This window comes from Poecilia formosa, unplaced genomic scaffold (assembly GCF_000485575.1).
Source record: "Poecilia formosa unplaced genomic scaffold, Poecilia_formosa-5.1.2 Scaffold167, whole genome shotgun sequence".
In the NCBI taxonomy this organism is placed as follows: Eukaryota; Metazoa; Chordata; class Actinopteri; order Cyprinodontiformes; family Poeciliidae; genus Poecilia; species Poecilia formosa.
Window position 1 is genome coordinate 460,678 of NW_006800106.1, and position 14,329 is coordinate 475,006.

The 14,329-nt window shown below is 43.1% G+C and overlaps 1 protein-coding gene across 1 annotated transcript in view; it reads left to right on the forward strand.

The window, feature by feature from the left end:
• The window catches only part of sema4c (sema domain, immunoglobulin domain (Ig), transmembrane domain (TM) and short cytoplasmic domain, (semaphorin) 4C), a 154,376-nt gene extending 141,754 nt beyond the window's left edge, over window positions 1–12,622 (forward strand). Inside the window, exons 13-17 of the mRNA XM_007564708.2 lie at window positions 4,966–5,081; window positions 6,253–6,410; window positions 7,211–7,302; window positions 7,540–10,141; window positions 11,739–12,622. Coding sequence (XP_007564770.1) covers window positions 4,966–5,081; window positions 6,253–6,410; window positions 7,211–7,302; window positions 7,540–8,435 — 1,262 coding nt within the window. The 3' untranslated portion in view covers window positions 8,436–10,141; window positions 11,739–12,622. The remainder of the gene's footprint in view (window positions 1–4,965; window positions 5,082–6,252; window positions 6,411–7,210; window positions 7,303–7,539; window positions 10,142–11,738) is intronic.
• The last annotated feature ends 1,707 nt before the right edge of the window (window positions 12,623–14,329 follow it).

Below are 14,329 nucleotides of genomic sequence, written 5' to 3' on the forward strand. Positions count from 1 at the left end.
GTACTTTTTCATCAATATTAAGAGAAGATATACTTAGTTCTTTGAGCACAGCAGTGCAGCAGCTGCAAGATACAGAAAGAGTAAGACATAAATGTACAGTACTGATCGTAGGAATACAGTTTGGTCCAATTTCAATGATTCAAAAACGGCAGCGCCACGCTGGCATCTAAAAACAAGGGAAAGAAAGAGATAAACAATTCAGAATAACGGCTTTTCTGCCATCCCCCGAATATTAGTCATAGTTTAAGAAATAAGCTCCATAACCATTTGTAACGACTCTGAAGAAATTTATTTTGCAAGAGTCACTACATCTAATTTTTCTTTAGGATTTCGGAATCCAGTTAAAATGCATCTGGTTACATTTATATTCACAATTTACATTTCATATTCTTTACTCTGCTTCTTTTTCTGACCTCTTAGCAATTATCCACCGCTTTGTCTCACATAAAATCCCAATAAAACAAACGTTCCAATGGGTATCTGCAGCAAAACGCAAACACATTTGAGATAAATGCACTCTTCAAACAGAAAAAAACTTAAGATCAAACTTGCAGCCTTCACACTCCGGCTCAGAATGCAGCTCATATTCATCACCTCAGACTCGACGTTTCGCACTCCGAGGCGTTTTGACGTGTGCTGATAAAAAGTGCTCCCTGGTTGCAAATCATCCTGATCCTTGCAGAGCAGTGCCACCCGAGAGAACATCCTGTTCCCCATCTTTAGGGGAGAGGGAGACAAAAAAAAGGGCAACAGTGTTGAATCTTCTCTGTTATCTGTTGCACACGGACGAGTTAGGCCTTACGAGCTCTGGCCAGAACTGGACTTGTCATGTTTGATTACATAATGTCGGTCGGCGTTTCTTTTTATTTGGATCTTCTAAGTGTCGCGTGGAAAATCTTTGAATTTCCTTTAGGTGTTTACAAGGTTTGGAAAGTGCTCCTTGATTTCTCTATAAAGTCCTTGAAAGTGCCTGATATTCAAACTGCACAGTTTTGTAACAAAGTTCAATCTAACGTTCGATTAAAAGCCTAAATTTGAAAAGCGTCATTTACAGTTGAAACCAGATATTTTCATTCACCTAATAAAAAAAATAAGACGGACACTTTTTCTTTCACTGGCTGAAGTTAAATCAGATTAAATGTTTATTGTTTTAGGTCAGTTAGAATCCCCAAAATTATTTCTATGCCGGAAGTGAGAACAGTTTTTGTAACTTTCTTCAAATCCAGAGGTTTGTGAAGATAAGCCATTTCTCGAGCTAAGCTAGCCTTAGCTTAGCTCGAGCTAGCCCTAGCTTGGCTCATTTATTTTGGTTGTAATTACCCAGAATTCCCTGCGTTTCCTAGGATTTTTAGGTGTACCAGGATTTTTTTTTTTTTTTTTTTTTTTTTTTTTTTGTTTTTTTTTTTTTTTTTTTTTTGGTCCCCATCAAACCAACACTCCTTCTTAATCAAACCAAGCCAAACTTTCCAGACAAAGGAACTGGAGTTTGATTAAAGTGGACTAAACAGAGCTGGTGTGAATGCACCCTAAGTTAATATGTCCAAAGTGTGGTGAGAATGTATCTTGAACATGCTTGAATTTTACGTGTGTGTGTGTGCGCGCGCGCGCGCTGAGGGAACTCCGTGGTGTCCGTTAAACAGGTAAGAGCCTCACAGGCTGTGGCAGCAGCCAGGGACGGCCGCTGGAATTAGACACAGTGGCACACAAATAACACGCCATATGGCCAGACTTCAGCTGGCTTTCAATTAAGGCCTTCATTTGCATGCCGAGAAACACCTCCACGCATCAAGGGAAACGTCTCACCTATGCACGGCTTAATTAATATCTCGGGTCAGCAGGAACAGGGGCCCCATATGTTGGCAGCTCTGATCAGGAATCGGCTCGTCCGCTCAAGACTCCTCATGCTGAGTAGCGCTGGTATTTAAAACGCAACTGTTTGCCATTCAGAGCGGCACGTGGGCGGAGACGGTGCGACAGCGACGCCAAACCAGACAGACACGTGCCACGCACACACACGCAGGTGCGCGCGCTCTTCCAACTCGCCGCGCCTCGCAGCACAAACCCAAAAGGGGCCCCAGGCAGACGCTCAGAGTGCCGGTCGGGCTCCCGGCTCGATTAGCTATTAGCCACAGCGTGCTGACAGCTGATGTGAAGAGAGAAACAGGGAGAGACTGTAGAGACGGTTTTTCTGCGGGATTGAGGGATTAGCTGAGGCTGCATGATGATACGCCTTCTGCTTTCTGTGCCTCTACATGAACGTACGTGTGTTTCGCTCCTCTCTAGCCTCCCGAGCTAGAGAGGGTTGGGTTCTTGTGGTTGCGCCTGACACTCTTAGTAAGTAAAATTGACTTCTTTCTGGCTTTAGGTCAGGTTATAATTTTATTCCCTCCATCAGAACACACCTGCAAGGTGTCCGCGCATCCTTAAAAAGTTTTAAATTCATTAAGGCCTTAAAATGCCTTAAATTAATTTAAAACATGTAAGTTAGACTTCAGTACGTAAATAACAGATTTTAGATTTCCTCATTGCAGGACAATTTAATGTCTTGTATTCCATTTAGTTTTGTTTTTTTTCTGAGACTTTTCTGTCAGGCAAAAGTTTGAGTCGCACACAGAGGTCTTCATTACATTCTGTCTCAAGGCGGTTGACTCTGCTGCTGAGTCTGTGGATTTGCATAAGGCTTGACTTCAGCGTACTCCTTTTTTTTGGTCAAATATTTGTTTGTAAAATTGTATTTTGTTCTGTTTTCTTTTTAGTAAAGTTGTTGATTTACCATAGTAATGTCAATCTGAATCTGAATAAACTCTTGCTAGCTAGCCAGTGGACGTTTTTACTTTGAAGTCATATTTGAGATATGTAGCTTTTTTTTTATAACAACTGAAGGTAACATGGTTACTTGATTGGTCTTTAAATTTCACTATGTGGCTGGAAAATGCACAGCACTGCCCCTTTAATCACCAGGACCTCGGTGGATTTCAGAGCGTTAAGACCGTCTCAGACATCAAGGTCACCCCACCAGCTGCGCCTGAGACCATCTTCATCACCGGGGATCTAAACTTGTTTCTCTCCCTCCTGGAGCACCAGCTCCCCACGCATCACGCTTCTCTGATGCTGCTGTCCCCCAGGGTGCAAAAAGCGAGCAGAAATGCTAATCTTTTTTAAAATCGTCTTTAAATAGTTTCTGCTGCGAAAAGAAGCCGGACTTTCCAGCTGGTACATTTTTAGCCCAACTGGCCTAAAAAGTTTAGAAAACTCGTCTGCGCGCTCCACTTCATCACCGCCGACATGCTTCACAGTTTTTTTTTTCTCCAGAAACTTTTAACAGGTAGAGTTATCATCATTAAATAATTTCAGAGCTTCTCCTTTTACAAGACGAGCAAATATGATTAATGCCGAGAGCTTCACCTTGTGCTTCAGAAAGAAAGAAAAAGAAAAAACGTCTTAAACGTGATGGGAATCTGAGCTTTTTTGATCATTTAGGCTCAAAAAGGAACAGTTAAAGCCCGAGGCTCACAGTGTAGCTTCATATAGGGCCATGAAGTACAACAGAGATTTTCTTTTTCCTTTTCCTGCACATGATCATATTTCATCATTAATATTTAAACAAACTCCTTTGAAGTTGCAGGTGTGAATTTATTCGGCTTTCATGAATATTTAAATAAAAACACTCTGCAGCCACTGATCATAAATAGTTAATGTGATTGGTATAGATTCATGGGTCAATTTACTGCACAGAATCCCAGTTGAACCAGTGAACCGCTGTGCCGTCCCAATGTTCCCAATGTTCCAGCTTTAGACTAATTAGACTTCAGGAATCTATTATGGAAAAAATATGAACAACTTTTTTCATATCTAAATAATGTTTCCACTCATCCATAGGTTTTTCCATCCTCTTCTCCATCTTTCTGTTACCGTGTCCTTCCCTCTTTTCTTTTATTGACCCTTTCAGCCTTATTTTGTCCTGTCTACTCTTCTTTGCATATTTCAGTCCTTCTTTTCATCCATGTCACTCTTTCTCTTCTTTCTTTCACCCTCCTTCCCACTTTTCTATTTTTTCTTGTCTTTCTAACATCCATCCTTTCTTACAACCCTTCATCCATCCTTCCACATTGTTCTTCCTTCCTTGTCTGCTTTCTTGCTTCTTTCTTTCTTCTCTCCTTTGTTCTGTTCTTCCTTATTTTCTTTCTTTCTCTCTTCCTTCTGTTCTCCCTTTCATCCATATTTTCTCCCTTCCTTCTTTCTATTCTTTCCTACGTTCCTTCCTTCTGTTGTCCCCTTCATCCATTTTTCCTTCCTTCTTTCTTTCCATCTGTCCTTTCTACTCTTCCACTCTCCCTTGCTTCCTTCCTCCCATCCTTTGTTCTTCCTTCGTTCGTTGCTCCCTTGCCTTCCTTCCAACCTCTTTTCTCTCGTTCCTTCCTTTGTTCCTTCTGTCTTTCCTTTCTTTTCCTTCCTTCCCTTCTTCCTTCCTTCCATCTATTGAAGGAAGGAAAACAAAACCACACAGGTTTTGTACTTAAAGCCTGACCAGATGTTAACATCTGCAGTAAGATCTTAGTGCACAGGTGTCAAACTCCAGTCCTCGAGGGCCGGTGTCCTGCAACTTTTAGATGTGCCTCTGCTGCACCACACCTGAATAGAATAATTAGGTCATTAGCAGGACTCTGGTGAACTTACCTACACAAGGAGGAGGTAATTAAGCCATTTCATTCCAGTGTTTTGTACCTGTGGTACATCTAAAAACTGCAGGACAGTGGCCCTCGAGGACTGGAGTTTGACACCCCTGTTTAGTGAATCAATACTCTGCCATCATGTCTCCAAATATAACTTTAAATTTCATTGTTATCGACGTCAGACCAGACGTTGTGTTGGACCTGGATGAAGTCTGCTCTTGTTGGATGAGTTGCTGGCCTGAGCAGAGCAGAGCTAAGTGGCGCTGAGTATTTGTTGCTGGTTGTGTTGCAGCTCAGGGTTGGCTGCAGAGGGTGCTCATCCTGGGCTCTGAGGCCCACGTGATCGAGGAGATCCAGCTGTTCGACTCGGCCCAGCCCGTGGACAGCCTGACCATCTCACACTCCAAGGTAAGAACGCCAGCCAGCGATCTGCTCCAGATGCCGCATAAACACTAAAGTAACATCTTTTCTCTTTTTTTTTTTTTTTGGTATAAAAGCAGTTGTGGAAACATTTCACATCCATTTTCGACTACGCTGCTACTCCGTTACAACAAAGGGAGTAGCAACCCTTTCACACACACCCCTGATATGTCGGGGTGTGTGTGAAAGTACAGATTCACCGCAACAAACCGAGGGAGAAATGACTTTGATTTAAAAAAAGAAAAAGGAGCTGTTCCTGGTCTTTTCTGCAGTTATGTCATTATGAACTTCCTGTTTTCCTCCCATGTGAAAAGGCTTTTTTGTGTCTTCAGTGCTAAATGTCTTATGTTTTTAGTGTGTATACCAACAGAAAGTACACTTTATACCCCAGTTAACGATTAATTGATTACTACATTAGTTGACGATTACTTCAATAGTGAATTCATCACAATTAATCCAATTAATCGTTTCGGTCCTAGTAGAAACTACTTCCTGCTTTGCTTCTGTAGTCTTCCTCTTCCCCCGCAGCACATTATCGCATAATTTTGGAGATCTATTGGCCTCTTTGTTGTCTCATCTCAAGTTCATTTGTATTCCTTTTCAGCGCCATTCCTCTGTCTGTGTTGATCTGTTAATACCTTCTTTTGCCTGATGCTTATGAGTATGGATCATCTGTCAGCAGACGTTGAATAAGGGGGTGTTTATCAGCCCTGTTTCATATCGGGTCTCACCTCATGAAGCTGAAACTCCCCCGTTATAAACGCTCAAACTCCACGACTTTAGCCTGGCGGGGAGCTGAACCTCTGGTGCACACGTCTCTGTACGGCTGCTTAAATCGATGGACTTTGGTCCGGGTGTTCTCGTCTCCAAAGCCAACTGCTTATCTCGTTAATGCGGGCTTAGCCACAGCCAGACATATTTTATAACGGCTTTCTGCGAAAGGGCCGCAAACCAGATTGGATTGGAAGAGGGCAGGAGGGCGTGTGTTATTGTAATTGAGAGCGATTATCCCATTATCTCCTCTAACCCATAACTCTGTCACTCTCCCGTCTTCTCCGTCTGTGTTTATCTCTCCTCTTCTTCCTCATCTCTTCCTCTGGATTGTGCCTGGCCCCCCACCCCGTTCTTTGTCCTCGCCTTTTCTTGCTTCCCTTTGTAGAAGTACTTGTACATCGGATCTCGTTCCGAGGTTCTCCAGCTGCCCTTGGCCAACTGCAGCCGCTATCAGTCTCAGCCAGACTGTCTGCTCGCCAGGGATCCCTACTGCGCTTGGGACAACGAGGGCCGGGCCTGCGTCCGCATCGACCTCCACCGAGGGTGAGACGAGTTCTTTTCTTTGCCCCTGTTGGCTCGGTTCGTGTCGAACGAGTCTTGCGGTTGCCGTCTTGAGGGACGGGTTTCTGGAACATTATTTGAACCGAAACTTAAGCTACCAGCTCTGCTGTTTTTTATTTTATATATTTTTGGTGATTTTAGTTGATAGACCAACACAAAAGTGGTGTATGATTATAAAGTGGAAGGAAAATAGCAGAATTTTATTTTAAATTTTTAATAAATTTGTATTCAGCAGTGCTGAGTCAATGCCACACAAAACCACTTTCCACTGCAATCACAGCCACAGCTTTCGCCCGAGTATTAGCGAAAGCTCACATCCGAGCAGGTTCACATCCGAAGCAGGATGTGAACCTGCAGTCTCAAGTCTTTAAAACCCTTTGAAAGTTTTTTTCCCCAGGATTTTATTGGATTTAGCTTCATCCATTTCCCACTTTTTAACTTTTACCATCTTTCTTTTTATTGCTAAATAAAACATGTCACTGCACCCAGTATCTTTCAAGGAGAGGACGTTTGTTTCATCTGATCATATCAATGTCTTCCAAAAAACCTTCAAATCCAACTTCTTGTGGCTCCTTTGTAGCCTACGCTGTGAGGAGTTTCACCTACATATTATTTATGTGTGTCAAAGTAAATGAGGCTGAGGACAAATTCAAACATTTTTTTTCTAGTCACTTTATGTAATTTTTTTAATCCAATTTAGCATAAACCCCGATATTATCCTTAAAGGTGTCAAAATATCTCTCAGGTCTCTAATTTGAACCTTTTTTCTGTTTTGTTTCCAGGTCCACCTCCTCCCTCTCCCAGGACCTCATGCTGGACAGGTTCAGCCGTGGAAAAGCCAAGTTTGATAAGCCTGTCTCCATCCCCAGTCCTGGTGAGTATGAGCTGCGCCTCACTGGTGCCCCCTGGTGAGAGTTAAGTGTCAATGCAGGAGCAAGTTAGCTTGAAGATGGAAAATAGACTTGCCATCATCTTGGTGAATACATAAAACAGAATAAATTGAAATCAAGCAGAAGAAAGTTGCCTAAGCACAGATTGATCATGGATGACCTGTAGCTCAGCCTTCTGTCTTTTCTTCCCACCACCCTCCAACCCTTCCGTTCCGCTGCAGAGCACTCCCGATTGAGAAATGTAACCGTGGTCGTTGGGTCCGACATGGTGCTGCCTTGCCAGCTTGTCTCCAACTTGGCCCAGCCTTTCTGGGTGGTCAACGACCGCGAGCTGCAGCTGGGCGACCCGGAAGCAGGAGGACCTCGCTTTGACCGGACCCTCAAAGCCCTCATCGTCCCCGAAGCGGGCCAGATGCAAGCCGGCCGCTACATCTGCTACTCCGAGGAGCAAGGGGTCAAGTTTCAGACCGAGCGCTACCAGGTGGCAGTTGTCGCCAGCGCCCCGGTGTTCATGGAAGCCCGGGCGCCGGACAGCAGCATGGGGCTCTTCTGGGTATTGGTCATCACCCTTGGAGCAGCGTGCCTTCTCCTCCTGGTGGCAGCTCTGTACCTGCGCAGGAGGCTGAAGCTGGCGTTAGGGAAGGGCGCCGACATGAAGCCTCTGGAGAGCACCCTGGTGTACCCCATCACCCTGCCCAAGGAGCCGCCCACCTTCGTGCCCAGCAAGATGCCGAGCGATGAAGACCGCTTCTGGGAGACGGGAGCCAACTACTACTACTCGGACGGCTCGCTGAAGATCGTTCCCGGCCACGCCCTGGGCCCCAGCAGCGTCAGCAGCACGGCGTCGCCCAGCGCCATTCCCGGCCAGCCCATCCACTCCCCAAGCCGGCTCAGCCTCACCAACATCCGAGGCTCAGGTAGCAACGGCTACATCCGCCTCAACCTGAGCACAGCGGGGGAGGAGAGGGCTAGCGGGGCCGGCGTTGGCGGCGGCGGGCTGGGAGGGCTGGGCGTGGGCGGGAACGACTACTCCAGTCCCTTCAAAGAGGAGCTGAGACGCACCCTGCAGCAGAGGAGCGTCCTGCCCGACGCCAACCCAGAGGAGTCGTCCGTCTAGGCCTGTCCCTCCTCCGTCTTTATTCCCCCCACTGAGGAGGAACAAGAAATCTAACCAAAGCTACCTCGCCTCCTTCCGAGGACGCCTGCTCTCTCTCTGTCTTTCAGCGACACGCTGTCCACTCCCATGCTCTCTCTCGTCTCACTCTGCCAATGCCTGTTTGGCTCTCCGTAGACTTCTATTAGCACTCAGCATGTTCAGCACACACACACTCCGCATACCGTGTTTGCCAACAGTTGCTGTGTTTCAGGCAACACAGAGTCGTGGTTGTGACCGTCTCTGCTTCCACTGTGCAACTGCCACTCGTGTACATTTTGTATTTAGAAGAACAAAAAAAAAAGGTGAACGCAAAGGAGACTCACCTCAAGCATGGAACCCCCCGCCCAACAAACGGTGTTATTTTCTTCTCTCAGATGGGCACAGCTCGTTCTTTTCCTTTGAGCTCAGCCTCTGTTCTGGGACCAGTTAACAACGAGGGCCGACTAACTGGAAATATGGATTATTTTGTGTGTGTGTGTTTGTGTGTGTGCGTGTGTGTGTCTGCTTGTGTCCCTTGAGACTTAACTGCTTACTGCACTTAAAAAGCTGGAAGCCTGTCTTCCCTTGGTTTTGTACTTGTGAGCCAGGAGTGAGAGAGTGATCCAAAAAAAATAAATAAATCTCCAAGCAAGATGACAATCATGTCCCCGTGGCAGGAGCTGTGTGTGTGTGTGTGTGTGTGTGTGTGTGTGTGTGTGTGGGGGTGGGGGGGCAGAAAGGAGACAAAAAAAAAGAGAGGAAATGAGACGGAGGGATGGACGTGAAGAGAGAGTTTCGAAATGAAGGACAATCTCTTAAAGACTTTTTTTCCTGCTCGATTTTAATCTTTTTCCCGCTGGAGGACTCCTTCGATTTCTTCCGATTTAATTTAATGTGACGCTCGGTTTGAATTGAGACGTTTCCCGTCTCTCTTTCTCTTCGTCGTGCCGTTTTGTTTGACTTTTGGACCACGGCAGCGTTCAAACGGTTTGCTAGTGACTAATGGCTCACCTCTGTGAACGACAGAGTGACATTACTCCTCGCTCAGTCCTGCATGGTGACCTTCAGATCCACTCCGCTCCGTGTGACATTTATCGGAGTGGCGGCGTGTGACAGACGGGTGTCTGGATTTGGATCTTTGTGAACTCTCGTTTCAGTCCTTTGTAAAGAAAGAAAGGCTTTGCTCGGGCGGAGTTAATTGCGAATCGAAGCCGACTTGAAGACGTTCGGCACACAGAATGTAGTTGAACCCTTATCGTCACGACGGCTGTGGATGTCCCAGGAAGTGCTTTATTTTTTTATTTTTTATTTTTTCTCAGTGTTTTGTGAAGAAGGTGGCAACTCTTGCACTGCCAAGAAGGAGACTACCACTCCCGACGCATGCACACTCACACAAACACACACTTGTTTCGATTGTTAAGGAGCCCAGCCATCCAGGACTACAGAGCGAATGTGAAGCACCCTTAGAGCCCATGGAGCCCCAAACCCCGACCTCCCTTCACCGAAGCCTAGAGACTGAGCCGGGGCTACTGTGGACCGATGCAGTGGAAGGACACTGAAACACACACCTACACTACAAGAACTCACTCAGTGTTAAAATAGAGGAAATGGACCGACAGACAGACTGATTGCTGCCATGCTGATAAACTGCTGGCCCCAGGCAGAAAGATGCCACGAAGAAGTGAAAGGTAATTTTTTGTTCTCTCTCTCTCTCTTTTAAAATAGGATTGTGAGTGCTACTAAGATTTCCAGTGCAAATGATCTCTTTGGAAAAGAATAAATGGCTTTCATAATTTTAGGGTGCAGTCACAGCAGCTCTGCTTTATTCTGCTTTATTCGAATTCTGGTTCGCTTGGGAGAGGTGTGAATAAGACACGATGTCATGATAGCAGATTTTCATAAACGATGATATCATTGCTAGGCCTAAATGTGGACGCGTAATCGAACTCTAATCAAAAAAAGTTAACTTTGGTCCATCTAAAAGCCTAGGTCTCCGTTCAGATGAGTTGAATGCATTCAAACCACAGCAGGCCAGAGACTGCTCCAAAAACAGGAAGCAGCTCATAGGGCAGTGCATTCTGGGTAAATACAACCAAAACAAGCGCACATCTCTAGTGCTAGTGGGAGAAATGCCCTGCGGTCTTTTAGGTAAGACAAAAGAGAAATCCTACAACTGCTAAAGCATGACCATTCTGTTTTTGTTTACCTTTGGTGAAGGAGGAAGTTGTGCTCTTTGTCTTCTTCAGAGGTTTTTATGCCATTTCCTTCAGTAGTTCTTGGTGCAGGTGATGGAGGGGAAAGGTTTTTCAAAGTGTTTAATAATAATAATGAAGATGCATTTTATTTGACGGCGCCTTTCAAAACACCCAAGGAAGCTTTACGACATTAATAACACAAAGTAAAATTACTTTCATAATTGTAATTGCTTAATAATGCAAGAACACATTCTGAAATATCAACAAACTTTAAACTCTAATGAACATTTAGCACTGGAACTGGGAGACATTTTAAATATCCAGAATAAACAAACAAAACAACAGAAATGTTAAATAAAATGAATAATGATGTTTCTGTAAATGTTACAAAATTGTTTTGTTGTTGTTGTTGTTTTTTATTATTATTATTTTTTTTTAAAAGGTCTAGTGGAGACCAAAGCACCAGACTGAAGACTTTAGTCATCCAGTCTTTGGTAGAAACAGAAGAACGATAAATCATGCAAATGGAAATAATTGAGTTCATTTGAATTTTGCTGCTATTAATTGACTTATTTCTCAATTCTGGCAATAATTGAGCCAAATTGTACAAAATCTAATCGTACGTTATTGTACTAAATTAATCTCTTTCTTCAAAATTCTACATGCAAATTCTCAATGATGACAATGTGGGGAAAAATGAGTGTTTTGTTGACGCCACAAGATTCGCTGAGTTATCTTTGGGCCGTTTCACCAAATGAACATGATTTGGAACAAGGCTGCAACATGACATGTGGAAGAAATGAAGAACTGGGAATACTTAACGGATGCACTGCGTCTGTACTTGGCTCCATTGGTCAATCTCTAATCATCTTTTGTCACTTCCCAAACTCCAAACGTGTTTTATTTGGATTTTAAGAGCATAATTGTGGCGTGGAAAGAAAACGATACATGTTCAATGTAAAAAAAAAAAAAAAAAAAAGTTATGAAAAAGTTCAAGGGATATGAATACTTTTGCAAGAAACGGCTCTACTGTAGCTACTAAAATATAGCTTCCTGCTGATACTAACATCACTTGTTTGTTTCCTTGCAGTGTTTTTTTTCTACTCTTTTTTTTCATCGTGTATCTTGTGGATGTGCCTGTGGAGACCGGAGGAACGCATGAAGGAGCCGGAAAGTAAAGTACCTTGTGTTGTTCCCACTGTGTACAGAGCGATGAAAAAAAAATCTAAAGAACCCTACGACTGAGGAGGTCGACAGCCATCAGCACTTCATCCTACTGTTGCATGATCTTCTCTGCAAGTGGACTGCACACCTTTGATAATGATCATCCCTGTACGAAAAGTGAAACATTTCCATCCCTGTTTGGACTTTTTTTTTCCAGACTCTGACGTTGTGCAACACTAAAGATCTCTTGAAATAAAACATAAAAAAAGACAACAAAAAAAAAAGCCAGCTAAATTTCACGCCTCAAGACTTGTACAGTAAATTCATGGCTGTATTTCAACATGTTTACTTTCTCTGTGCCTCTTCACCTTTCTGGAAAGAAAAGAAAAGAAAAAAAAAACGCCAAAGTAGACTGCAGTTGCTTTTGTTCCTGTCGAAATTCCTGAATAAGTTTTATTTGATTCCAGATCGATATCGTAAGTCTCAGCAATCTGTCCTCTTTGCTGCGCTGAGCTGGTGTCAGCAGCCTTCCTGCATATTTTATCTGCGGCTAAACTTCCCCTCAAGCGAAAGGCGAAACGTGTCTGAAAACTGAGGAAGCTGCTGTTTGTTTCCTGTTTACATGTCAGTACTGATCTCCTGGGCCAACATATACACACACACATATATATTTTTTCATCTCCACAACATGAAGAAATGCTGAAATTGGAAACCGTTTTCACCCCCTGAAACCGGAAAGCAAAGCTGCTGACTTGAAGCAAATCAACAAACTGCTCACTTTATTTTTAAATCTCTTGAGGCAAAAAAAAAGAAAAAAAAAGCTAAAGAATAAATGAGCTCTTTACACTGGTACTTGGTTATGTCTTAATATTTCTCCTTTATTTTTTTACAAATCGGGCTTATTTTCACTACGTAATGTTAGAAAACGTAAAAACACAAAGAAGACAGGTCTGAAGCTTGAAAAACATGCATGTGTAACGTTCTTAATGTGCCGTTCCTCAGCTCTTAAATGTTTGGATTATTTCTCCCATGAGGCTTTAAGGTTCTGCTGTGTTCTTGCATTATTAGTATTATTTGAATCATTTTCCCTTTTTTTGCCTGTTATTGTTCAGTTTGTTTTTAAAATATCTTAAGTAACTTATTTCACTTGTACAAACTTGTCAATATTTATTATCATTGTACATATGTCCTTATTTTTTATATGTGTATATAAATACACAAATAAAAAAATAGACATACTTGGAGTTTGAGTGTTTGTTATGGAGGGAATGGCCATTTATTTATGACTAACAGTCATTTTACATGTGGATAAGACGTCATTTAAGGGGAAAATGACCGAGCTGGTGGTACAAAGACTCAAAACTAAAAAAAAAGAAAAAAAAAAGGAAGAGCTAATTGAAACAGCTCACTGAAAAAGGTTCAGATAAACTTATATTTTCTTTAAATAAGAGGTAGACACAGAAGACAGAAGGTGGATGACAACTCAATCTCAAGAGGAAGCGCACAAAAATATGATGAGAGTTCTGTGAGGGTAAAAAGTTTGGAGATGGAAGAGTGACGCACTGCTAATGCTAGGCTAGTTAGCATGGGCACTGATGACGGCGGATAAACAGTTTTCCTGTCACGGCAAGTTGTTTCTCTCCCATTTTTACATGAATCACCATTGATTGACAGCGCTAAGACCCGCCTCCTGGCTGTGATTAGTTGTTTTTGGTGCATTTCTTCAGACGGCAGAGATAGTAGGTCAGGGAGAAAATGGTGGAGATTGATCTTTTCACATTTTATCTGATTCGTATTGTACTGTCATGACATGTTGACAGTTTTAACAAATATGTAAAAAAAAAAAAAAAAAAAAAAAAAAGAAATTTATAAAAAGTTACATACTGCAGCTTTAAGGTAGAGCAATTGTTTTGGACCAAGTCTTAGAAGCAGGTTTTAGATGGTTTGAACATCTGCGGCGAAGAGATAGTGGACGTGTTTGATAAAGGATATTGAATATGGAGCTGCCAGGGAGGCAGAAAAGGGAAAAAACAATGATGGAGGGTCGGTGTGACAGAGGAAGATGCTGGGGACAGATCGAGCTTGCGGCGACTGCTCCAAGAACCAGATATCTCCTGTTCGACAGTGTTAAATTGCTGGAAAGTTTTTGCCATTTTCAGTCTGAGACCTGAAATAAAAGTGCAACAGGCTCATACACATCAAACATGAGCCAAGCATTGAATCTAGAAACCAAGAAACAAAAAAGTACTTGATTTAGTGGAAGAACCATGAGAAGAAAACTACTTTTTTGGCCGACAAAAGCAGGGATTCACATCACCATGGCAACATCATTTCAACTGTGAAACACAGTGGTGGTAACATCATGCTGTGGGGGCAGGGAACCTGGTCAGAACTGATGAAAAAATGGAAATAAAGACATTAATTGAAGAAAACATGTTAGAGACTTGAGCTTTGGAGGTTTGACTTTGAGCAGCAAAGCTACAAAGGTTTAGATCTTAGCCTAATAAAATGGTCAAA